The sequence below is a fragment of the Nesoenas mayeri genome (genome assembly GCF_963082525.1).
Source record: "Nesoenas mayeri genome assembly, chromosome: Z".
NCBI classification, from domain to species: domain Eukaryota; kingdom Metazoa; phylum Chordata; class Aves; order Columbiformes; family Columbidae; genus Nesoenas; species Nesoenas mayeri.
In genome coordinates, this window is record NC_137542.1 from 52,283,486 (window position 1) to 52,308,270 (window position 24,785).

The following is a 24,785-nucleotide window of genomic DNA, read 5'->3' on the forward strand; positions in this document are numbered from 1 at the left end:
ACTATCAGACAGCACAAAGAGAGACAGCTGGGGCCTCTGGAGAGCAGTATGATGACACCATCTTGTGTGCCAGCTGTTGTAGCTGTCCCCTCCTTTGTCAGGTTTGAGGTAAACAGATGTCCCCTAGATTTTACTATCTGGTCCATGGACAAAGGCAGAGCTACATCTTGTGGAGGAAAAAGGGGAAGGTGTGAGACTTAACCTTTCTGTGACCAGGTCTGGATGGCTGCACATGATTCTGCTCACCTGTGTTCCTAGAAGATGTTTTCAAACCAGAAAGGGAGCAAGAGAAGGCAGAAAAGAACAGTGATGGTATTGAGAACCCAATTTGTGAAAGGAAGCTAGATATACAAGCTACATTTGTTCAGCCAGGGCTGAGGTGAGAAAGAGTGCCATCTACAAATACATTGATGAAAATGCTCAGCACCAAGAGCAATGTTGGCACAAGTAAGAGATCAACTGCCCATAAAGAACTTCAGCTGAAAATTAGAAGTTTCCAAACCATTAGAACAATCATGTTCAAGGGCAGTTTTGCAAAAGGGGAAATCAGATACATGGATGAGACAAAGCCATTTGAGTGTTTTTAAGATAGAGTTCAATAAATTAATAACAGTGATTATTATGTGAGGTAATGTCTGAAGTAGCTGGGAGGGGGAATTTCATAATTCAGGTGGTCCATTCCATCCTATGTCATTATGCACCTGCAGCCAATGTTATTCTGCCCCCATGGCCAAGAGAAAAAAAAAGAGAGGCTGCCATTACTTGCAATGTAAGTGCTTTAGTATGAGCAAAACAGTCAACATTTTGAAGGCTGTGAAAATAGCTAGCATGAGCTAGAGATGATTTAGCAAGTGCAGCAGCATCCGTGAAAGATTCATGCGAGACAGAAATCCAAGACAGATGTAAAAGCTACTATCAACAGAGGGTATTGATTTACAGAAAGAGGCAGCTTTCTGCATAGCAATGGTGTGAACTTACTATAGCTGCAATTTGGTAAGCAACCTCAAAATCAAAGCCATACAAAATGCTTTTACAATTGCACCTTTTCATATAGGCAGCAGGAATGAGAGCCATGTGAGTATGAGAGCAGGAGGGCTGTACAGATATCACTCACTTCTAGTGATATTAAAGGCAGCACATGCAAAACCACTACCTGTGCAATCAGAGTAATAACAACGATGCTAAGGACAGATCTCACTAATCCAGCATTCACTTGGTGAAAGGTAGAGGTATTACCATTATTGGAAGAATCTGAATCATTTTCACAGGCAAATGAGAAAAACAGGTCAGTGAGGATGAATATAAATGATTTTCCTAGAGAACAAGTGTCTAACCAAAGGGGACTGAGTCACAAACAATCACGAAGTTACTGATCAGCAGGAGTGGCACGAAAAAACCTGCTGAAGCAAAATAATAATAATACTAATAATAATAATAAAATATATATATATTAGTAAAACTGCATAAATCATTGAAGTAAAATGCACCAGAAAAAGAAAACTCAAAACTATGAGTTTTCTGTTTCACTGGTTTTATTCAGCATTCTGACATAAATTGCTTGGAAATGTGCTGCTGCAGTGCCTGATCCCAAAACAGTCTCTAAACCAGCCATGTTATGGAATGAGATGATGTTTTTCACTAAAACCTAAGAACTTAAATCCTGCAAATGTTTTGTGAGACACTGTGTGCCACTGCTTTGGAAGTGAAGCTCTCTCTGGGGACCTGCTTTTCTCTGTCAGTGCACTGAAGCCAGGGGCATGAAAGCAATTTCTTTAGCATCATCCCTTTGTATCTATCTATCTGTCTGCCTGTCTGTCTGTCTGTCTGTCTGTCTATCTATCTATCTATCTATCTATCTATCTATCTATCTACCTACCTACCTACCTACCTACCTACCTACCTATTTAGTGGACTTTTGGCTGACTCAGTCATTTTGCTTTGGTAAATAGGGATGAAGATCTGGTTCAAGACGCTCAGTTCTGAGAGATTACCTCCCAGAAAACTTCTGGAGAAAAGACCTGAAACTTGAATATACATTTTCAGAAGAGAGTATGCTGAACTGCAACATTTAACTCTGAACTTGGTGCAAATGGAAATTTCTTTTAATGGCAGTGTGACAGTGCAGACTGTCCTGGAATAAAGAAACACATCACTACACACTGAAACTGAAGAAATAAGCAACAATAATTCAAGCTAAGGCTATGGCATCATTCAGTGCACTCCTCACATTTGTTTTTAATAATCATAGTTGATTTCAATATGATTTACTACGCAAACTAATATAGTCACTATTATATTCTATAATTTAAGGAAATGAGTTGCTAAGAAATGATGAGAGACTGATCTGTGACTAGGAGAGACCAAATGTAGAGCATTCTGTGTTTGCTAACACGTATTCTATGAGGAATAAGGCAGAGTCTACACCATGGTAGCCTCATAATATATACTCAGGCTTGTTTATAGCATGTATTACCTAAAGCTGTATTGAATTAGCAGAAAAAGCATTAATGTAACTGAGCAGCCATGACAATTCAGGCATGAACATGAGCACAGCAGCTTAGGATATCAGGTCTTTCACCACATGGCCTGTAGATGTGAACAGCTGCAAACAGATGTAATGGGCATTACTACCCCTGATGAAAGAAAAGGAGGAAAATGCTTAAGCCCACAGCCCATGGATAGCTCCTGAGAGAAAATGCAATATCTGGACTGCCTACATGGTCGGGATTGTCTTATCGCCCTGGTAACATCACTGCCCTGGGGATCTCCTTTGTGCTGGCCATGTGGGCAGCCTCTTGAGGACTATCACTTTGCAGCTTCTTCTGAAAGGCACACCACTGCTGTACACCTAAAGGGCACCACCTAAAGGGCACCACTGCCTACCAGTGGCAGCTGCAGCTTCCTGTGCTGAGTCCCTCAGGCTGTGCCATGCTCGCTGAAAAAGAATAAGATTGTACTTTCCTGGGTGACCTGTTCCTGAACGCAATCTCAGGGCTCTCTGATAGTGCTCATCCAGCATCAGGAGAGGAGCAAGAGCTGACTGCTCACTGTGTGGTGCCTTGTAAGACACAGGGTTTGTATGGTGAATAACTGAAGCAGACTTACAGATCTTGGTTTGAGGCATGGGCTACCAAGGAGAAGAAAGGAAGCGTTTTGATCCTTAGTGAATGACAACGCCATGCTCCTTCTTTGTTCAGAGCAGACAGCTTGGCCTTGCTTTAGGCTTGCACATTATGATCTTCCACAGTGCAAGCTGTATCCCCAGCCCCAGTGGCACAGGATAAGGTACCATTCTGAGCTACTGCGGACTGCCAGTCCTGAGTGCACACAAATTTCTCTTTCAGATACCTACAAAAGGATTTTCAAAATTGCTTAAGTGGCTTAGGAGCATAATTGGACCAGCATCCCACAATAACTTGAGCTCCTAGCTCACCTACACACTTCTGGGACACCAATTTTTACGGCAAATGTGTAGTCTGACCTTCAAGGGGCTGAATGTTGACAAGGGCTACTGACTTCCATAAAAATTCCGTTGTCCAACTTGAAAACTCAGAACCACATGGTCTAACTGTTAAGTCTTCAATAAGGGTTCACAAGAAGAACACAGATTTTGTACAACAGGGCCCTTGTAATTTAAATTATAAAAACAGCAGTGCAAGAGAGCCTTTTACTTCATTTCGAATGTTGACCTTAAATATCCTCTTTACTAAAAAATGAAGTTCTTGTTAGCAACAGCCTTTTTTAACTCACTTGACTTGTTAAATTAATAATTGGGACACTTCGAATGTAGAACCTGAAGAGCATTGGATCCCACCTGAACTAAACGGCTCCTTCACTTTTTCCAGAATGTGTTTCAACAACATGTTTATTTATAGGGCACCATGTGCTCATGAAATTGTTACAGGAAATACGATTTTCTTGCAGCCTCAGGACTCCCTCTAGTGTCATGACAGCCAGGCACTCTGAGTATCCGTATGGATCACTGCAGTTTGTGTTCGCTTTCTGTGGAGACTACAGAGCATACATCCATTACTTCTTATTTGTACCTAAGATGTTAAGATGCTTTAGTCCACTACACTGCCCTTCCACTCAGGAAGTCCAAGTTGAATATTAGCCATCTGATACAGTGTTAGATTAAAATTAAGACTGAGAGACAAAATGCCATTTTAATACAATAAATGTTGGGTTACTACTGCTTCATCTTAAAACTACTCACTTCTTCTATTTAGCCAGAGATCTTTATGCTATCAACACAGGACGTCTCCTGACTGCTTGCAGTCAGCCTTAAATCTTTCCCATCAGAAATATCCAGGCATCTTTTCTGAGTGTTTGTTACTTATCCACTATAGTAATTTCAACATAATTTAACCAAAACCAAAGAAATCTGATATCAGTTGTTTCAACACATGTGGAGAGTTTTGTTTTTTTTAAATTGGTTGAAAGCCTATGGGAACCCTAAGGAAGTCTTGGCTGCAGCAGCAATTTGCAAAGAGTTGAAAATCAAATAGAAACTTATCTCTAAAGTGGTTTTTGGTACCACATGAAACACCTTTCTTTCAGTGAAACCTTTCTCCAATGAAATAAATAACTTACGCTTTTTCTATGGATAAACAACGTTTAATCCAATTCCTTAATTGTATTCTTTAAATATGTGTTCATTAGAGCATAAGCAAAACAGCGCTGGGTGCGTGGGGGATTCACTCCGCCCAACATGCACACTTTTAACAATAAGAAGTGTGCTTGAATACAGTATGGTATTACATATTCATAATGACCCCAGGAACGCCTATACATATTCATGACCTTTCCTGCTTTTTATTAAAATGAGTCTCAGATAACCACTTACCTATTCCCCTCCTTGACCCTCCCCTGTTGCACCTGCGCAATGTCACTTGGTGACTTTGAGGAAGGGTCTTTAGGGGTCTTTGGATGAAGGCTCCTTCAGCTTCGCCACAGTGGACTTTTTACCTTTGGCTCATTAGGAGGAACTGGCTGGAACCCAAGCTACCAACCCAACTGAAACCAGACGGGCGCCCCCTTTTTGCTGTAAATCTTGGCTATCTTGTCTCCTCAAGGTTGCAGCTGGTGCTGTAAAACTTCTTATCTCGGCATTTAATGAAGTCCTGCTTTCTTTAGCACAATTAGTTACATACAGCTCTAAACTAGATATTAATAATGTGGTTTAAAATGTTAGCTTGTTAGTAGGCCCTTATTATATAGTTGCTTAACCCTTAAAATGCTAGTTCCCTCTATCAATATAACTTCCTAAACAAGTTTCATAACTTTTTACATAGAACTTAACCACCTTTCCCTTTTCCAAGTTTAGAGTCCATGCCTCATTTGGTTATACCTGTAAACATTAAACATCTTAGCACAAATCACAACTGCATTTTTCACATCCAACCAAATCCAATAGGAAGAAACTGATACATGGTGTATCATAGTGGTTAGAACACTCTGCTTTAATTAATAGACTGATATGCTGTCAGACACAAACAAGCAGGTCTCCATCATTAACAGGAAAGAATCTGTTAACTAGCTGAATCATTTGTCTCATTTTCACTCATCGTGGAGGTCAACTACTGGACATGCAGCTGGCATACATAAACCTACAGAGGAGGAAAACAGAACATGTTACATACTAGATTTCTGTCTGTCTGACTGCATGACCAGGAATTTTTTTAGGAAACAAGTCCTTGTCATGTTTTCAAGACACAAGTATAAACAGCCAAAGATGATAAAAAACCCCAAACCCCTCTCCTTGGGAACTGCAGAAACAAATAAACATTCAGATTTACATTTCTTAAGAATCCTATGTCCTGCTGAAAGCAAGTAGGACTCAGGCTTGGAAAATCCTGAACTGCTTAAGAGAATGTGGTTGATGCCAACAGACCATTTAGGCTATTCTCAAGGTGTTGCCTTTCTCTTCTGAGAAGTCTCTTAATACTTGTTTTAAATGATCATGGAGATTTCTGTCTCAGTCACAGCATCACAGAATTGCTGAGGTGGGAAGGTATGTCTGGGGATTGTCCAGTCTAATCCCTCCAGACAAAGTAGGATCACCTACAGCAGATTGCTCAGGGCTGGGTCCTCCAACCATACTACTCATCTGTCTTCCTCTTCTCTGGATCAGACGGCCAGCTGAAGCTCTGAGTTCAGAGATGCCTCCTGCTTGCATAGCATCCTGCACGTGGTCTCACCAGCCCCATGGGCAATACTGGGTTTCTTGCACTCCATGTCCCACTATCTCTGCATTCAGCCCCAAAACACCTCCATATGTAGGGGGTGCTTGCATTTATCTACCTCCTGGCTCTCACTCAAATGTCTTGTTGGGCTTTTTCCTAATGTGCTTTTGAATGTTACTTCCCGAACTGTACAATGTCACTGAGGCTGTCCCTCTTGAGGTATATCCAAGGACCCCCTCACAGCAAATTTCTCTGCGGAAGGTTAGAGAAACCAAATAACCCTATGTTAAGTCAGACCAGTGTAACACATGGATGGTGCAAAGGCAACATTTTTCTCCAGACTTTCCCTTCTCAGCACAGAGTTTCAATGCTGCGCACCTGAGGTCTGATTTTCCAGCCTCAGCCATATTATCGATTGTGGCATGTTAAATCCTTTTTTTCCTTCTTGTTAACATCTTAGACTGATGCTTTTTTACAGCTGCTTCTCCAGGTTTTCACAAATCTTCTTCGAGTTCTAGTCTGAAGAGAATGAAGTTTAGTAGGCGTTTGCCTTTGGGACGTTTAACAAAGCTGTTAAGAGCTATCTGGGTGAAGATCACTCCCCATGATTTCCCTTTGGGCACAGATCCCTCCTCCCACCGTGTGCATTATTCTGAAAATGTAAAGGCAGCAAAGCTTGCCACAAATTGCTGAGGAAGACCTAGACTAAATGATGACTGTAAATCTCAAAGGAAGAGAAGAACCAGACGGCTGACCCAGAAAAGAGATTCATGCCATCACCATTTTTCTTCTTTCTGCAGTTTTGGAATATTATCTCGGTTACTTACTCTGCTTTCTTAGTGTCAGATTTCAGGTCACAAATTCCAGTCCTATGTGTAAGGGAGCAAAAAGTTAGAAAAAAACCCCTGACCTGTTGAGACACATTGCAATGCACTCTGCCAGCTGATAACATCAGAGAAAACTTTATGACTGCAAGGCTGTTCCTGGCATGGATGAGGTATGTAACTGAAGGCACGTCTGCATATTTGAATTAAGTATGATAAGTGGCTTAAACACGAATGCTTCAAGTAAGCTCTTTAAAATGCCTTTTAAAACCTTGTGCTTTCAAGCACAAGACACAAACCATGAGGTATGAAAGGCAAAGTTTTGCCTCATTTAGCTCCTGTACAGGTTATAATCATCTCACTTCATGCTCCAAATGCTTTGTCTACCTGTTACACGTTTCTTCCATAAGGAAGTATGATGTATGTATTTGTGCACGGTATGCAAATACTGTGAGGGACAGTGCAGCTCTGGGCAGGATGGAGTAAGAATTTGGGGACACCTCAGAGCAGCCTCCTGCCAAAGGGCAGGACACCGGGAGTGCGCACCGGAGGGCGCGGTGACACAGTCTGTGAACACCACCGGGGCAGCTCCCGCCTCACGCAAAGGCAGAACCACAGCCGTGAGGAGAGTCAAGCCAGGCCCTGGGGGCGGCGGGTCCGGGGTCGCTCTGGAGCCTCCCTGCACGGAGGTTTCCGAGACGTGAGCGACAAACCCCCGAGCGGGCTGGCCCGGCTGCACAGCGTAACTCGCGGCTAACGGGGCCACCCTGAACGAGGCCCGGCGCCCCGGGCGCTCTCGTGCCTTGCGCTGCCCCGCCGCCGCTGCTGCTCTCCCCAAGGGCCGGCCCGGGGCCCTGGGGCCCCCGCCGCCCCGCCTGCCAGCCCGACCGGTGTTTCAGGAGCGGGGGCGGAACGCAGGAGCAGCTGCGCTGTGAGGCAGGAGCGAGGGGGCCGTCCCGGGGTCCCTGTGGGAGCCGCCAGCGGGGCCGGGCGGTGACACTCCTCCTGCTCCTCTCCCGGGCCGCGCTCCGCCCCGGCCCCGCCGCCGGTGGTGCCTGGTCGGGCCGCCGCTCCGGCCTCGCCGCGGCAGCGGCATGGCGGTCGGGCTGGGCGCCAGCGTGCGCGCCGCCCTGCTGCTGCTGGCGCTGCTGCTGGCCGCCAGCCGGCCGGCTGTCCCAGGTAGGGCTGCCCGCGGGGCGCCGCAATGGCGGCAGGCGCCGCCGGGCTGCGGGCCGGGCGGCCGGAAAGCACCTGCGCCGGACGGGGGAAGGGGCGGCCCGGCGCAGACTGACCGGCAGTCCCGGCGGTGGGCAGAGGCGCCGCTGGCCCAGCCGGGCCTCCCGTTGCCCGGCTCCCGTGAGGCTCGCCTGGGCGCTGAAACGGCCTCGCGAAAGGGAGCAGCCTGCCCGGGGGGTGCCCCGTTGCCTGGTGCCGGGCTGGCGGCCCCGGCGGGTGAGGCCCGGCAGCAGCCGCAGCCGCGGGGCGTGGGGCGGGAGCCGCTGGGCGGCGGAGGGGCCGCTGGGGCGCTGGTGCTTGGCGCTCCCGGCCGGCGCTGGGGCGGCATGGCTCCGGGGAGCTGTGGCTGTTCCCGCCGCTGAGGTGAAGGCCGAGCCTGTCAGCTCAGGTGTTCGGTCAGTGTTGGTGCCCGTTTCACCTCCCACAGCGGAGATGCTGAGACTTGACATAGCTTAGGCTTTCTAATAAAAACAAACAAAACCCAAGCAACGTGGGTGAGTTCTCTCCCCACCCCCCCGTGTATTTTTTCACAACTGTATCGCTAGTACGCCCCGAGGAAAGCGCTAAGGCGCATGTGAAAATATTCCCTGTGATTTGTTTCCCTGCTTTGGCATCCGTGTGGAGTAGCAATCACAATGCTAAATATCAGCTGGCTACTGCAAGTATCTTGTTTTTTTGGTATCTAGATTAATCTGTCTTATGTCTGGCCTTTCAGCCATACTGAGGGCCTGCAGCTCTCACTGATGCTGGTGCACGTTCAGGTGCATGTCTTGGACAGTCACCAAAACCATTGGGAGAACCAAAAACTTGAAGTTTCTTGTGATACATCTTCCAGTAAATTATATTTAGAGCATGAAAGACTGGTAGTCAAATAATGGACTAGCAGGCAGTTGCAGAAGTGTGCTTTTTCTTACTTTTTACAGTCCATGTGACACGAACCAATTGGCATAACTCCCTTTCTTTAGAAATGTTGAGTGTCTTCTCAGTGTTTGTGATTGTATGGTGCCTGTTTTCACTAGCTGAGAACACTAGTTATAAATGAACGCCTAATATTGAGTTGTAGCTTTAAAGAATAGTTTTTAGCTCTTGAGAGATTATTGAAGGCTGAATTGGCAGTTTTTCTTGCAGGATTAATTTCAGATGTTACAAATGAAATACACCTCTCTTGTCTTTCCACAAGGGAATTTTAATGTGTGGAGCTCAGCGGTTTTGTGAACAAAAAGCCTGTATGCAGGATAGAGGGCATTTTTTATTGCTCAAAGAGGTGTCTCAGAGCTATTGAGGGTGTCAGGAGGATCTGATTTCCACTGAAATTTCTCTGGTAACAGTAGCCTTGTCTTAAATGTCATGACAAAGGGTAATGTTAGGCCAACCAGCACTACTTTGAAAATGCAAAGCCAACAAACTACTTTATGCCTCGCTGTTGCAGTAGTGTCCTCCATCCCCAGCGCTGCAAGCAGCACAAGGCAAAGCCAGAGGGTACATTTCCAAACTGCAGGGTAGGGACATCAGCAACACAGCTTGCTGCTGCTTTTGCTAACGTAGCTGCAGCAGTGCAGGGTGCTCTGGCTGAGCTGCCTTCAAGCCAAGCTCTGCTGAGCCATGTGGGCTGGCATCACTGCCAGGTGAGCTTGTTAAATTCTAGCTCTCCTCTCTTACTGCAGCTGCTGCTATAGCTGTAACTGTACCGAGAGAGAGAGAATTCCTGCTCCCCAAAATCTTAGAGTGAAATGGAAAACCTATCAAAGGCTGGAAGCTAAAAAAAAAAAAAAAAAAGCACTTATAGGCAGTGAACTGAAGTTAGGCATGAAGCGGTTTTCTCAACTCTTCAGTGAATTTCTGTGATAAAACCAGAAATTATTAACATCAGCTCTGTTCAGTTGACGTGCAGTGCTTTAACTACAGGACTGTCTTTTATCTGGAAATCATAGAATCATGGAATGTTTTGGGTTGGAAGAGACCTTTAAACATCATCTTATCTGTTGTATAAAAGCTTTTGTAGATGCAACACATGGATGTTCCTCACTGTGTACATTGTAGGTGAGTGTAAGAGGCATAAAGACTTTCGGAATGTTGGATTTACACAGAAAATCTCACTGTAAGACCTACACTGAGAAAGTGTGAATCAGCCCCGAGAATTCACTTTCAAGTGGTGGTTATATTAGCCTACAAGGGCATTCCCAGTGAATCTGGCAGCTCCATTTTCCACTTGGATTTTTCTTCTGCCCCTTATGTGCTGTTGATGTCATCTGCTACCAGTTTAGTTAAAAGGACAGAGATGGAAGCAGTATCTTTCATTATGAAACATCCTATTTTGGTTCTTCTTTCTGTCATTCTGCTGCATTATTTCTGCTCTTTGTCTGTGTAGCAAAGCTTCGTTAACAACTCCTCAAGTGTCAGCATTGTGTTTTGGACAGTGTAAGATTTGTAAGCAAAGCATATTACCTAAGGTATTCTGTGATTCTGGTAGTGCTTTTCAGTCTCACCATTTGCATTTGATCGTATCTGTGATGTAGCAAGTCCTGAGTTAAAAAAGAAACTTTCAAAATACGGTGCCATCTGGTCATAAGAGAAAATGAAGAAACCATGCGTGCATTGTCATTTTGGAGGATCTATTAATATTCTCTGGAGATGTTTTCCCCATGTAATTAACAGTAATTGCTGCTGAGTGAGACTGAAAGGAGGTTCACTTCTTACTCCACCTGGAAAAGAGAGAGACGCTGAGATTCATTGTGAAACACAGAGCTGTAATCAGCATCAGATTGCAGCTGTGTAAGGACATTCTTTGTTTCATCATGCTCATGAAGTTCTAGCCAGAACTTTAAAGCCCATTCAATTTAGTTTTGATGGGCAGTCACACAAACGATAAGGTTTTATAAAATGAGGTCAGGTTTCAATCAAAAATAAGAAAAATAAGCTATCACCCTGATTCCTCACTGCAATTCAGAAGCAAAATAGCAAATATGAAATTAGTTGAAGAAAGTAATTGCTGTCAAATTTTATTTTGCTAACTGCTACTTTACTTGAGCGTTGAATCATCAGAACTGATCATCTTTATTTCTAGAAGATGCAGCTCCTGACAAATCCATGAAACCTGTGGGAATTTCTTTTACTATTTGCATTATATTTTTTTAAAATAGTGATTTTTATCGCTGATGTGCTATATATACACAGACCTTTCCAAAGTTTCACAATACGTTAGTCATATAAAGTATATTGCCCGAAATAATTATTTTTTAGTTAGGACAGCTTCATATAATTAATTATTCTTTTTATCCATTCTTCATAGCATCTTTGTCATACCACTTGGGGAAATCTTTTTCAGAAGCTGTTTAAATTAATCACTTTTAAAGTAATTGTACTTGTGATTGTAATTGTAATTGTGAGTGCTAGAACCCAATATCCATTTATCCAAAATATTTTTATATACTCTGAAGTTAGGATTCTCCTATTGTCACAATGGTTCTAAAGATATTACTGTCAGATTCAAGGTGAAAGAAGAAAGAACAACTAGATAGGGAAATAAATGTACAAATCACAAAATTTCGGAATGCATACTTGCAGCGTGTGAAAGAATCACTTTGGCTCGGTTGTTCTGATAAATGATTCATGCTAAGGCCCTCACCACAAACCTGAAACACGCTAAAGCTACAAACTTTTGCGATAGTAGAGTCAATGTTTGTAGAACACAGTAGGGAATTCAGTTTGTAGAGGACTGACTGCTCTTCTGGTGGTGCAGTAGTTGAACTCTTGTGCCTGAGTGCAAAGCTCTGTTAGGTGGAAGGAGCTGAATCAGGGGGTGTCAAACCCATTTTCACGGGGTGCCACATCAGCCTCGCCATTGCCTTCATAGGGCCGAATGGAATTTTAGGACTGTATAAATGTAACGTTCGGCCCTGTGAAGGCAACCATGAGGCTGATGTGCTTCCCCCCGCCCCTGTCACCTCGTGAAAACGAGTTTGACACCCTTGAGCTAGAAGGATGGTTTGGTTCTGTGGGACAGCTCTAAGCATGTTTGTAGTGCAGAATGTGAGCCCATGGAATAATTGGAAATGTATTTTTTAATCTCTCATTCCTCTCATTCTGCCTTTTTTTTTTTTTTTCCTTGCACAGGACTGTTAAAAGCTTGTTACACTGGATACCTGGAATTTGGCACTTTTCCACTAATGTTCTCTCCCTTTTTAATCTGTCTCCACTTGTGCCATACAATCAGAGTAAACAAGGCTTTTAAAAGTTATTAATATTGCAACAGCTTATTTATATTTGGTATTAATAGGTTTTGAACACTTGTTTCCATCACTCAAATCCTGTCCCAAGGGAAAGCCTTCCTATTATATTTGTGTTGGAGGTTGTGTGCTGTTTTTCCTGTGGTTTAGGGAGAAGAAGCTGTGACCTGTATATTTCATCTTAGTTACAGCAGAAGCTATTTGAGACTCGGGGCGTCTCTCATTGTTTGCCTAGCATTTAGCACATGAGGACCCTTAATGAGGCTTCAAGCTGTACTTTTATACAGCCTGGAAGTATTTTTACTCTGTGGAAGCCTGCCTTCATCTCTGGGTTTTACAACCTCTCCACCTTTTACTGGAGTACCCTAAAAGACTTAGTAGTACCAAATAAATGTATCAGTACAAAATACAGCTGCTCTGTTTTGAGAATGGAGGGACAAAGGCAGAGAGGAGGGATGAAGTTATACCACTTTGGTTGCTCTACAGCCCCGAGTTCTTGCATAATGTGCTTAGTAGTCCAACAGTAGTTTGAAAAGGTCTGCTCCGCAAAAGAGGTCACACATTTTTCACCAGCCACAGGAAAAAATGGACTGCACTCTTAGACAGAGCTTCTACTTGAATGTCCAAAATAGCAGAGAGTCAAAAACATACCTGAATTTGTCAATGGACAGATAAAAAACCACTGTCATCTGGAAGATTAATATTTATCTAAGCTACCTGTGCCAGCTGATTTCTGTTCCTGTTACATGTTTGTGAACGAGCTATAGGGGATGGATTTTCAAGGTGCAGATCTGACCTGGACAATGGGGAGCTTATTCATTCAAGTAACTAAAACAGGTGTTGCCTCTAGGTACACTAGAAATGATGTTTTATGTGCTTGTTGCACTTTGAGTGTGCTGTTAGGATTGATGAATTAACCTGTGTTCTGACTTTGTGTATTTCACACAGGAAGATAAGCACCTTTATTTTCTTGAAGAGACTTTGTACAGTTGGTGTATCTTGGTGGGGATGTGTATCAAACATCTAGCAGATAAGGACCTTCTCTCTGTTTTGGCATCCTAGGTACCAGTGCACCACAGGACAAAAGTAGAGGGTGAGGTAGCAGGTTCAAAACCAGTGAATCCAATTTCTGCCTGACCCCACTTCTTTTAAATTCCTTTTTATACAGCCAGCCTGTAGAGCTCACTGATACAGATTATTAGTGACCCCACTGCAAGAACTCTGGTCTCATCTGAAAAGCCAGTGTGGCACAGAAGTGACTCTTGTCTTGGCAGAGGATGGCAAACGAGCCAACAAAACCTCCTGGAGTGGCAGTTGTGGCATTTGGAGAGGATCCTGACTGAAAATACGTGGGCTATAATAGACTTAATATTTTAGTTTTACAATTTTAATGACTAAGTAGTGTAATAGATTGTATGGCTTTCTCCCCTCACCCCATAAAACAAGTCATATATATAGTTGTTTTCACTGCAAATTAGCAGGCTACATGGGAGAAGTTTGTCTGAACAGCAGTAATTGTGTGCCCTCATTATGATATTTATTGTAGTGTTGAAAACAGAAGATCAATATGTTGGTTATTAAAAGCAGACAAAGGTTTTTGCCTACATCAGAAGAATCTGGGATATCTGCATATACTTTTAAGTGTTGTCTGCATGAGTTTTTCCTTACACTATAGGCTTCTGGCCAAAAAATTACCTTTAAAGGACCCTGGCACTGATACCTCCTCAACATTTTGAAGGCAAAAACATTGTCCAAATACACTCTTACATAGGAGCTACATAATTTTTATTTTCTGCTTGAAGACAAAATTATGTATTTAACTTCTTTCATGTAAAAGGATGGATATTAGGGACAGGGAAAGGCTCTGGTAAAATGCCTCTATTCTCTTTTTCATCTGGCATGAATGTAAAAGCCTTTATGGATTACATGAGTATGAAAGTCTTTCTGGGTTAGTGGTTCAGGCACAGTAAAGAAAGTCTTTCCATATGACTTTCTTTGGAAAGAAGGGATCCAAAGAAGGTGAGAATTGAGATAACTGGAGCTTTGGCTGTTTCCTGTTCACAGTGGAGACCAAAAAGAGTTGAGCAGACATGGTGTCTGTATGAAATTACATCCAATAAAGAAGTGAGCATGGAATTGTGATTCCAAGATCCCTGTTCTTCCTTATGATCCCTCTGCATTGCTGGGAGGACATGTAAGCTAGTCTGAAATGAGGAATACTGACAGAAGTAATAGAAAAACAAATGCATTCTTTCAGTTAGCTCTTGAGTCTTGATTTTATTGTTGTTTGGATGTGCATAGCTTGTGGTAACTGTGCAGTGAGTCCGAGTTTGGCTCCTTGTAGGTACACTTCTGGGGTTGTTGGTTTTGGCAATGTAGAAGAGACAGGGCTTTTACTGCCTCAGGTACTGAAACCAAGAGGAAAAAATCTTGTGTAGCTGTTTCTTAAATTTGATGATGTTTTTAACACTAGAGAATGAAAGCTGATCAAAAGGATAAAATGTCAGCCTAATGCCACCACTAGATGACAAGTGAAGAACCTTTTTCCCAGTGATTATGAAGGCACTTGCTGCTGTGCCTGGCCTGATTTCTCATGGTTACTTCTAGGAAAGATGTTGTGGACAGAGCTGGTCAGGAATCTTCAGTAAAATTACTTAAAACAAAATTCTCAAAACTTATTTTTCCCATATACACATTACCTGTTAACATGGAAATATTATGAAGGTTTTATTACCCCAATGTGGTATTTCTGTTCGGAGTTGAGGGTTGGATCTAAGGGAGAAGGAGGAGAGATGGGGACCACAAATTAGCTAGTAACTCAGGTAGAACAGATCTTTAAATTGTCATTCCAGGTTATTACACATCTGCTTTTTTGGGGCCTTAGTGTATCTGTGTCCATATCCATGAAGGGACATTATAGCTGATGTAGATCTGGCTCTTATTCTCAGTTGCTTCCACCCATCTTTTCCCTTTGAGGCACAGAGCTGTTACAGAATAGATTCCTCTGGCACTCCAGAGAAATAATTATATTCCTATATGATATGGTGAATCCGTTCCAGTAGCAAGAGGGGTTCAAGGCTGGTACTGTTGCTTGAACTCCACTTGTGTTTTGTAATGGTACGATTAACATCAGATGGTCCATGACAGAATGTCTCATTTTCCAAAGCTGTGGCACCAGATTCATTTTGAGGTCACTCGTAACACGGTTTCAGCCAGAAATCGTTCTGAAAATGTCTGCTCTAGATGAACTTGATTCTTCTACTTTAAAAACATACTTTTTAGTTCAGCAGGTACCGAAGCAGAAATCACGTTATGGCAGTGTAGGTGGTCTTGGCCCAAGGTCTTGTTTAGTGCTGGATCAGTGCTTGGGCTGATGTTGAGTTTTCTGCCCCACCTTCAGTGATGAATTCTGACTCTGAAGTGTTTTATGGAAGGCAAAAACTTTAACTTATGTTTCTTTCTGCTCCTCTTCCTCCTGGATATTCAAATATAGTATAAACACGAAACTTTCTGAGTGGCACACTACAAAATACTGATCCTACAACTTCATTTCTAGTTATTCTAAATTGCACTTACAATCCATATATGTTTATCTTTCTGCTAAATTTCTTCCCTCAAAATCCAATGTTTTTTCCCCACATACTTGAGTTTGATGAAAATGTGATGTCTTTGAAAGTGATTTTTAAGTTCCGTCAGCAGTCATTAGTTTTGATTCAAAAATTCACCAATGAAATTTGGGGGCTGTGTTGCAGTTACAGTGAAACTTCTGGGACATTAACATCTGTGAAAGCTTTGTATTTCATTTGTTAGCTTCTGAGGAACTTCACTGATAAAATTATAATGAAGTCTTGTACTTGCGAGTTCTGTAGGGCTGCTAAGATGTGATGTAGTGAAACGAACATAGCTGCTTCTTGGGGTCTCAGTAAGGTGTGGAGAAGGGTCCATGTTCTCAAAGTGAAACCTTGTTGCATTCATAACACTGTACGGATGTTCTGATGTTACTACAATGGCTGAAGGAAATGGAATAATCTTTTGGTTAAGACAGATTATTTCAGACAATTAGGTTATGATTCCTGTGACCTGAGGAAGAAGGTATCTTTGGGCCTCATTTTCTGAGATGGAGATCAGAGGACTCCTCTCTTACATGTGTTACTGGGTCCAGAGCTCTACAGTGTCGGGACAATCTCTTTTAGTGTGTCTGTACGGGAATGACAGTCCTAGCCACTGCCATAATTTGAATTTACCATGATATAAAAATTATAAACATTTAACCTGTTTCCTGGCTTAATTAGTAAAATTTAGTCTTTAGTTATGTTGGGAGCTTGTCCCTAGTTCTGTTACTCCCAACACTTGCTTTAAAAGGGAGGTCTTTATTAACTCCGGTGCAATAACGTTTCTATATACAACAAACGATATTGGTTCTCTTACTGTATAGATTTTATGGAAGACCTGTAAGGTATATTAGAGCTACTTGATAAAAGCTTCTTTTATGCAATAAGATTGCTGTAATCTTATTTTTGGGAAAGCTGCCTAAAATTTGCTTGTAGACTACAGGATGGTTTCATGAAACAGGTTGTTAATGAGACCTTTGATTTGTTACTTTGTAATGTGCCGGGTCCAGTTCAGAGTCTGAGTCAAAGCCACACTTTGTAAGAGTCATCAGAGTGTGTTAGATTCAGCAGAGGGACAGCTAATGTAGAGACAAGCACGATTAAACCTCAAGAGTTGTCTGCAGTTATGCTTTGTTTTAAAAGTACTGTGTTAAAATGGGAAAGGTATGTCAGAATGAAGCTAGAAGCTACAAAACAAATATTTAATTGATGGTATCCTTAAAGGGTTGTGTCCAAACACGCTATAAACCCTGGCAAATGTAATGTGAAAATAGACAGGCCTTGAAAAAGAAAGGTCAAGGATCAGCTAGCTGAAGGAATCAAAGCTTTTACTAAATCCTTCTTAAATACATAAAGAACAAAAACCCTGTGGAGGGTCTGTGTGTCTAGTTGATTAAGTTATCAGTATAAAAGAAGCACTCTGGGCATGGCTATTGCAGAGAAGCTAAACAAAATGGTGTTTACTACTAATTGGGAAGATTCCCAAACTGAACCCGGGGGGAGGGGTGGTGGAGTGGGGGGTGTGTGTGTGACACAAGAGGGTTTCACCTAAAAAATCCTCAGAGATGAACTTGCTTACTTGCTAAGAGTAATATCTGATCTCAAGCTTTAAAATCCCTGGGTACTTGAAGCCTGGAGGCTGGCAAATTTTATTGCCACTGTTTAAAACAAGACCACAGGACTGTAAGACTGACATCCATAAAGTTCAAATTTACAGGTATTGTAACAAAAGATAAAAGTCACAGAAGTAGGATCAACTTGGGAAGAGTCAGCAGGGTTTCTTTAAAGAGAAGTTCTGCTTTACAGACCTCTTGTAGTGTTTTTGATGGGGGCAGCAATGATTACTAAGATTTAGATTGGCAAAAGACTTTTGGTAGAGTTTGACATCAAAGACTTTTGAGCAGCCATTGGATAGGAATGCAGGGTTTGTATATTAAGTAATAGATTAAAAGATAGGAGAAGGAGTAAATTATTGTGTGTGTGTGTGATGTTTGTGGTTTTTTGTTTGGTTGGTTTGGTTTTGTTTGTGTGTTTGGGTTTATGTGTGTGTGTATGTGGGAGGGAAGTTACCAGCAGAGTTTTTTAGGATTTGGTCTTGGGATCTGTGCTGTTCAGTGTAGTAATAACAGGGATAGTAAATGCATGGAGTCAAATGGGAAAGTTTGCTGGTGTAACTGTTCCTCAAGGCCGTGAGGAGGGAAGAGAGTGAAGGATCTCAGGAGGCCTGTACTGAACTGAGTGACTGGGCCGCATTGTGGTGGAGGTGGTTGAAGGCTGCATTCATGAAATAAGAGGACACTTCAACCTGGAGAAGAGAAGGATGAGAACATACAGGTCACTCAGCAGGAGGCCTGTGGGATTTCTTATCAGAGATTACAGAGGATGTCTGTGACAGACATGTGACAGCATGTTGTAGATGGAGATATTTCCAAAGAGAAATTAGAGGAGTACTTCACAGAGAGATCTTTCGACAGTTACAAAATAGACCAACTGTGAGAAGCTCAGGAAAACACCCGAAACAAAAAAATAATTGTTAAAGTATTGAAGTATTAAATATGATTGCACTGTTCTTACAATTCCCTCTCATCACTGTTGGAGATAGAATACTGGGCTATGTTCACTCCTTGTCCACACTGGTGCGGCCATTGGCCTCTCACCCAGTTGCTTGGACTGATGAATTTGATAACTGAGATCTATTTTCACTTATACATAAATAATTATCTAGAGAATTAATCAAGTTTATATACATATGTTTAGCTGTAGATAAGAGAAAAAGGGGTTTTATGTGTGATTTTTTTTTGTTGTGTGTTTGTTTTCCTTTCTTTCAGTATCATTTTACGGCAATAGCTTTGTGGAGTTGAACAGGGCAGAAGCATCCTCTCAGACATCCTTACAGTTGCGGTTTCGAACAAGCAGGCCATATGGACTACTTTTTCTTGCAGCTGGGAAGAAGGATTATTGTTTAATTGAGCTACGCTCAGGAAATTTACAGGTATGGTTTATAACTTGAGCTTGAAAGATAAGTGCAGCCTGTATGGTGTTTTTCTTCAAGCTATCTATAACAATTTTCTAAGTTTATGTTTAAAAAAATTGAAAAATTACATACTATAATCAATAATTTCAAAATATGGTATTCTTACAGAATGGTTAGGTTTGGAAGAGACCTCTGGAGATCATCTAGTTCAACCCAAACAATGATAGTTATTAAATTTCGCCTCTAAAAGCCTTTGAGATCTCTAGATCTTAAGATCATTGTGTTCAAAGCATGAGGTTCAGTAAAGGCAAAATTTCAGGTTTATGATGTTAGCATCATAGAAAATGTTTGGATGCAAATAATAGTTTTTCTGCAAGTTATTGAAAGATAATTGTCACTTGGGTTATCAGGAGCTGTTGAACCTAGCAGAACTACAGAGGAGTCCATTCCCTCTTCTGCAATTATTCAAGTAATATTTGTGATGGCAAGTAAACCTACACAAAATTATAGTGGGATTTTATTTTTCAGTTACATTTTGTAAATTATACTTAATATTACAATATTTGAAAATTAATCTGTTAATGATATATTAATATAGGTTTGTGAAAAATGCTGCTTTGGATTTTGATAGTTAAAATTCTATCTCTTGCAGGTGAAAATTAACCTTGGCATGGGGGAACGAATGCTGCATTCTCAGCAAAGGTCTCAGCTGAATGATTTAGCTTGGCACCTGGTTGAACTACATCATGAGCATGATAATGTCACATTGGTAGTTGATAAAAATGATAGAACTAGTGTGAAAATGCCTGGCATTCTCTATGAATTAAATATTGATTATGGATTCTATGTAGGTGGTACTAGTAAACTTGACGTTCCTTACCTCATTGGAGCACTGCCAAATTTCCGAGGATGTATTGATGATGTGTCATTCAATGAGCTAGACATTCTGATGCCCCTGAGACCTTCCACTGGCTTTAAAAATCTCCGTGAAGTTTCGGTGGGGTGCAGTGATGAATTCTTTGCAGGTGAAGATGAACCCATTAGTTTCTTCAGTTCCAGATCCTATGTTTCTTTCCCATTATGGAGTGTTGATGATGAGGGAATCTTGCAGTATACATTGCAAACCTCAGCTGCACATGGCTTGCTGCTTTACCATTCTGGGCAAGTAGGAGATTTCATTGCAATGGAAATGGAAGATGGATTCATTAAAGCCTACACTGGAAAACACAAAAATAGAACCCAGCTTTCGTCTCGTAGATCAGTCAATGATAGTCATTGGCACTACATTGAACTGAAATTTACTGCAGAATATTTGCAGCTGACATTGGATGAAGAAACGGTGAAAAAGTCATTGCCTCCCAACAGTAAGCTGCCACTTCTGAAGGGGTCTCTCTTTGTAGGTGGTGTAGATGACAGCACACGATCAGAAGTGATTAAATTAGAACTACCATCAGTGACTGGGAAGTATGCCAGAGGAGGATCCTTCAAAGGTTGTCTAAGAGACCTGAAAGCCAATTCAGAAAAGAAATCACTTAAGAATGTTCTGGTAACAAAGGACATTTCAGCTGGGTGTGAAACGGAGAGTGCTTTTAATACAAATCTTTCTTTAGAGGTCACTGTAAAGAACCTTACTGTGAAAGCAGCCCCAACATTTGCCATTTCCCCTGAAAGCTCTGTCTCGCTGGGGAAAGAAGACAAAAGCTACTTTTTAGTTCTCAATAACTTGATTGTGCTAGAGGGTGGACAAGCTTTACTTGAACCTAAGCATATTAAAGCCAACTTAGACTTTCAGAAATTAGGTATTAATCAATCACAAATTCTTTTTGAAATAAAGGAAGCACCCTCTCATGGAGACTTGAAACTAGATGTTGACCCAGCACGGGAGGTAAATACATTTACACTACAGGACGTGTGGCAAGGGAAGATTCTTTATGTCCATGATGGCTCTGAGGACACTTATGATTATTTTAATTTCTCCATTTTCGCGACCAGTGAGAAGGTTGTGCCTCCATACTTACAAGGAAATGAGCAGCATGTGTTTAGCATTACTGTCACTCCAGTAAATGATGCGCCTGAGATCATACTACCCAAGGGAAACTTGCTTTTTCTCCTAGAGAACTCAAAGAAACGTTTAACTAGTGAGCTGATTAAAGTTCTAGATAAGGATACAGATCCTGTGCGTCTCAGTCTTTCAGTGCTTGGAAATCTGAATGCAGATGCGGGATTTTTAGAATATTCAAAGCATCCTGGGAAAGCTATTACTACTTTTTCTAATGAGGACTTAAGAGAAGGCACTGTTTTCTTTGTCCACACAGGTGTCAAGAACTCAAGGATTGTTCTGAGGGCGAGTGATGGTGAAAAAGTGAGCAACACTGTTGTGTTACGTGTCATGGCAGTTCCTTTGGATTACAGAGTTGTTAACAACTCGGGCATAAAACTACTCCAAGGTGTTACAGCTCTGATCACACCTAGGCATCTGGCAGTTGAAACAAATGCCAGCCTCCAGGAGCTGGACATACGGTACGAGATCACAGAGCTACCCCAGTTTGGGGAAGTCCAAAGGCAGCATTCAAGGGGGGAATGGAAGAGCGTCAGCTCTTTTTCTCAACGCTCTGTTCAGCGCAGCCGTGTGAGATACTGTAGCACTTTTAAAGAAATTCAACTGGAAAATGTTACTGACCAATTTAAATTCAAAGTTGTCATAGGAAACAAAATCAGTGAAGAGCACACATTTCCAATCAAAGTGAAGTGGTTAAGGTACAGTTTATTGAAACATGTGCCTCTAGAAATTGAAAAATCAAAAAAGAAGTACTTGAGTTCAGATAATCTTCTTGCTGTGATTGCAAATCTAGAAATTCCTGAAGATGAGCTTCATTTTAAATTGCTGTCCCTACCAATGCATGGACAAATACTACTTAATGACCAGCCTTTGAAGAAAGATTCAGTCTTTAGCCAGAAAGATATTACCTATCAAAAAGTGGCATATGAATTAATCAGTAGACTACATGCAGACAACCATGATTCATTTAGATTCATCATTTCTACAAAGTACCTGGAATCAAATGTATACAGCTTTGAAGTCTACATCAAATCAGATTTCAGAGACATTATTTTGACTAACAATGGCCTTACTGTTACTGAAGGTGAAGGAGAGTTAATAACGAGCACAAAATTGTTTGTACATACACCAAATAATGAAACTTTCCAGTATAAAGTTGTACAGTTTCCTAAGCATGGGAAATTAAGACTCATTAATTTTTCAGGCTCATTTGAGAGTAATGACAATCTCACCGCTTTCACTAACAAAGATATAATTGATGAACGCCTTATGTATGTGCATGATGATTCTGAGACAGTGTTTGACGATTTTCTTGTCAGAGCTTCTAGTAAAGAGTCAGGAAAGTGGGCAGACTTTGATCAAGAAATGGAACCATTGTCACTGGAAATTAGATTCAACATTTCTGTCCGGCTGAAGAATGATGAGAAACCAGTACGTGTAATTGATAAAACATTTAACATAGTGAGAAATGGGCAGCGATTATTAACATTGGCAGATCTTTGCTATCATGATCCTGATACTGATTTTGATGATGGACAGTTACTGTATACTAGACGTGGTATTTCCAATGGGGACTTGGTGCTAACAAGTGATACTTTGCATAGACTATACCAGTTCAAACAAGCAGACCTGGAGCAAAAGCAAGTCCTGTTCGTACACCATGGTGCAGATTTTGGGCGTTTTGTGCTCTTTGTGACAGATGGCAAACACTATACCTCTTTGCTTGTTGAAGTTAATGCCACTGATGCTTATGTTAGTTTGGCAAATAATACGGGCTTATTGGTTCAAAAAGGAAAAGAAGAAACTGTTACGACAGCTAACCTAAGTGCTGTTACAAACCAAGACATCAGAAATGATAATGAAATTACATATGAGATATTATCTTTCCCCAAATATGGAAGAGTATATGTAAATAATCTGTTGGTGGATTCCTTTACTCAACTTGATCTGACAAAGGGGCATGTGATCTACAGGCATGATGACAGCAACAACCTTATTGACACATTTAACTTTACAGTCCATGCTAGAGATGTCCATTTGAATGCTGGAGTGCATGTTCGTGTATATTTGGAAAGTCACCGGTGGCCACCAAGGGTTGTGAACAAAAACAATCTCTTAGTTGAAGAAGGAAAACCAGTTAAAATCAGTAAAGGGAAATTGCAGGTAAGTTAACTGCATTGTCCATTTCTTCTGTCTTGTAGCACATTTTCTTCAGTACTTTCTCAGCCATTGCAATACCTTTAGTCTCTCTGTATTATTTAACTCCTCTTGGTTTTCACTAACATGACTGCATTCTGGATGCATAATTCTGGAGAGACTAACAGTAGCAAGTTTCCATTTCTATTAAGGAAAATTAGTTATGTTAAAGAAAAAAACTGCCCATAGTCTTTGACCGCACTATGTTTGTGCATGAGAAAGTTAAGATTAGGAGATGCTGCACTTCAGTTACCACAATTGTTTGTACTTCATGAATCATTCTTAGTTGACCTGTTCATAAATGCCGAGGAAGAAAGGGCTTTTTTTCATTCAGTTTGGAGTTTGCCCAGTTAACACTGAGGTTTGCATCCAAAATTTTAAAAACAAAGTCACAGACATGAGATCATTTCTCTTTGTTTAATATTTTCCTCCCCATTGTTTGTATGTACCCTTTCAGTAATCACTGTGAGGAGGCTCAGGCAGCACATGTCTGTGCTGCCCAAATCCTTCTTTCAGGCAGGGATCTACAGTTCTTAGGCTACTAGTTAATTCTGCAGTGTGTTTCTTTTCAAAATTTACAAAATATATACTTTGTGGGGTTACAAAACACTCACATGCCATGTTTGTTTAATACATGTCTACTTAGGTATTGTATTGTATTGTATTAAGAGTTTTCAGATAAACTGTGTAAGCCAAGTAAAGAATGCCAATTAATTAGCTACACAGGGTTAAAAGTGAAAAATTCAGAAGATAATTACAGAATTTCACCCATTTCTGTTTTAGTAATTTTGGGATCTATTTTTGAATTTAAGGTTGTTCATGAAAACAGTCCTCCATCTGATATTGTATTCACAGTAAGACAGCTTCCAGTACACGGATACATTCGGAAGTTTTCCTCAGAAGAAAGTTGGCTTGATGCTGACCAAAGGCCAGTTTTGAGCTTCACACAGCAAGATGTTGATGAGGGCAAAGTTCAGTACATGCAGACAGTTTCTGACCAACTAGATGATCGGTTTTCTCTGGATGTAACCAATGGTGTCCAGACAGTGAGCGGAATAGAGATCTCTGTAGACATCATCCGCAAAATGATTCCACTGGAAGTACAGAACTTCACAGTAATTGAAGGGGGCTCGAAAGCCCTGGTGGAAGACTATCTAAAAATTTCTAGTGGACATTTTGCAGGACTCAGCTGTGAATTTATTTTAGTTGAGCAGCCGAAGCACGGATATATTGAAAACTCTCATATTCCTGGAATAAAGTTAACCACATTTACCAGAAAACAGGTAATGCATTTAAATCTGCTTTGCTATAGTCACAATTATATCTTTGTACCGCTAAAAGCTAATTTTTGCCTGCAGTGAGACAATTTGGTGGTGTCATGTCTTTGCTCATAGAGAACCAGTATATGCATAATAAGCTGATTTTTGGTCTTTTAGCTCTAAGCGGCAAACCTGTATCATAAGTCACCATCTAC

General features: G+C 41.4%; 1 protein-coding gene across 1 annotated transcript in view; it reads left to right on the top strand.

Annotated features, from left to right (window-relative positions):
- Window positions 1-8,103: 8,103 nt before the first annotated feature.
- LOC308052148 (chondroitin sulfate proteoglycan 4-like) overlaps window positions 8,104-24,785 on the top strand; it is a gene marked incomplete at both ends in the record, with an annotated part of 36,841 nt that continues 20,159 nt past the window's right edge. The window contains 4 exons of the mRNA XM_080362946.1: window positions 8,104-8,188; window positions 18,911-19,074; window positions 19,709-23,278; window positions 24,124-24,594. Coding sequence (XP_080219072.1) covers window positions 8,104-8,188; window positions 18,911-19,074; window positions 19,709-23,278; window positions 24,124-24,594 — 4,290 coding nt within the window. The remainder of the gene's footprint in view (window positions 8,189-18,910; window positions 19,075-19,708; window positions 23,279-24,123; window positions 24,595-24,785) is intronic.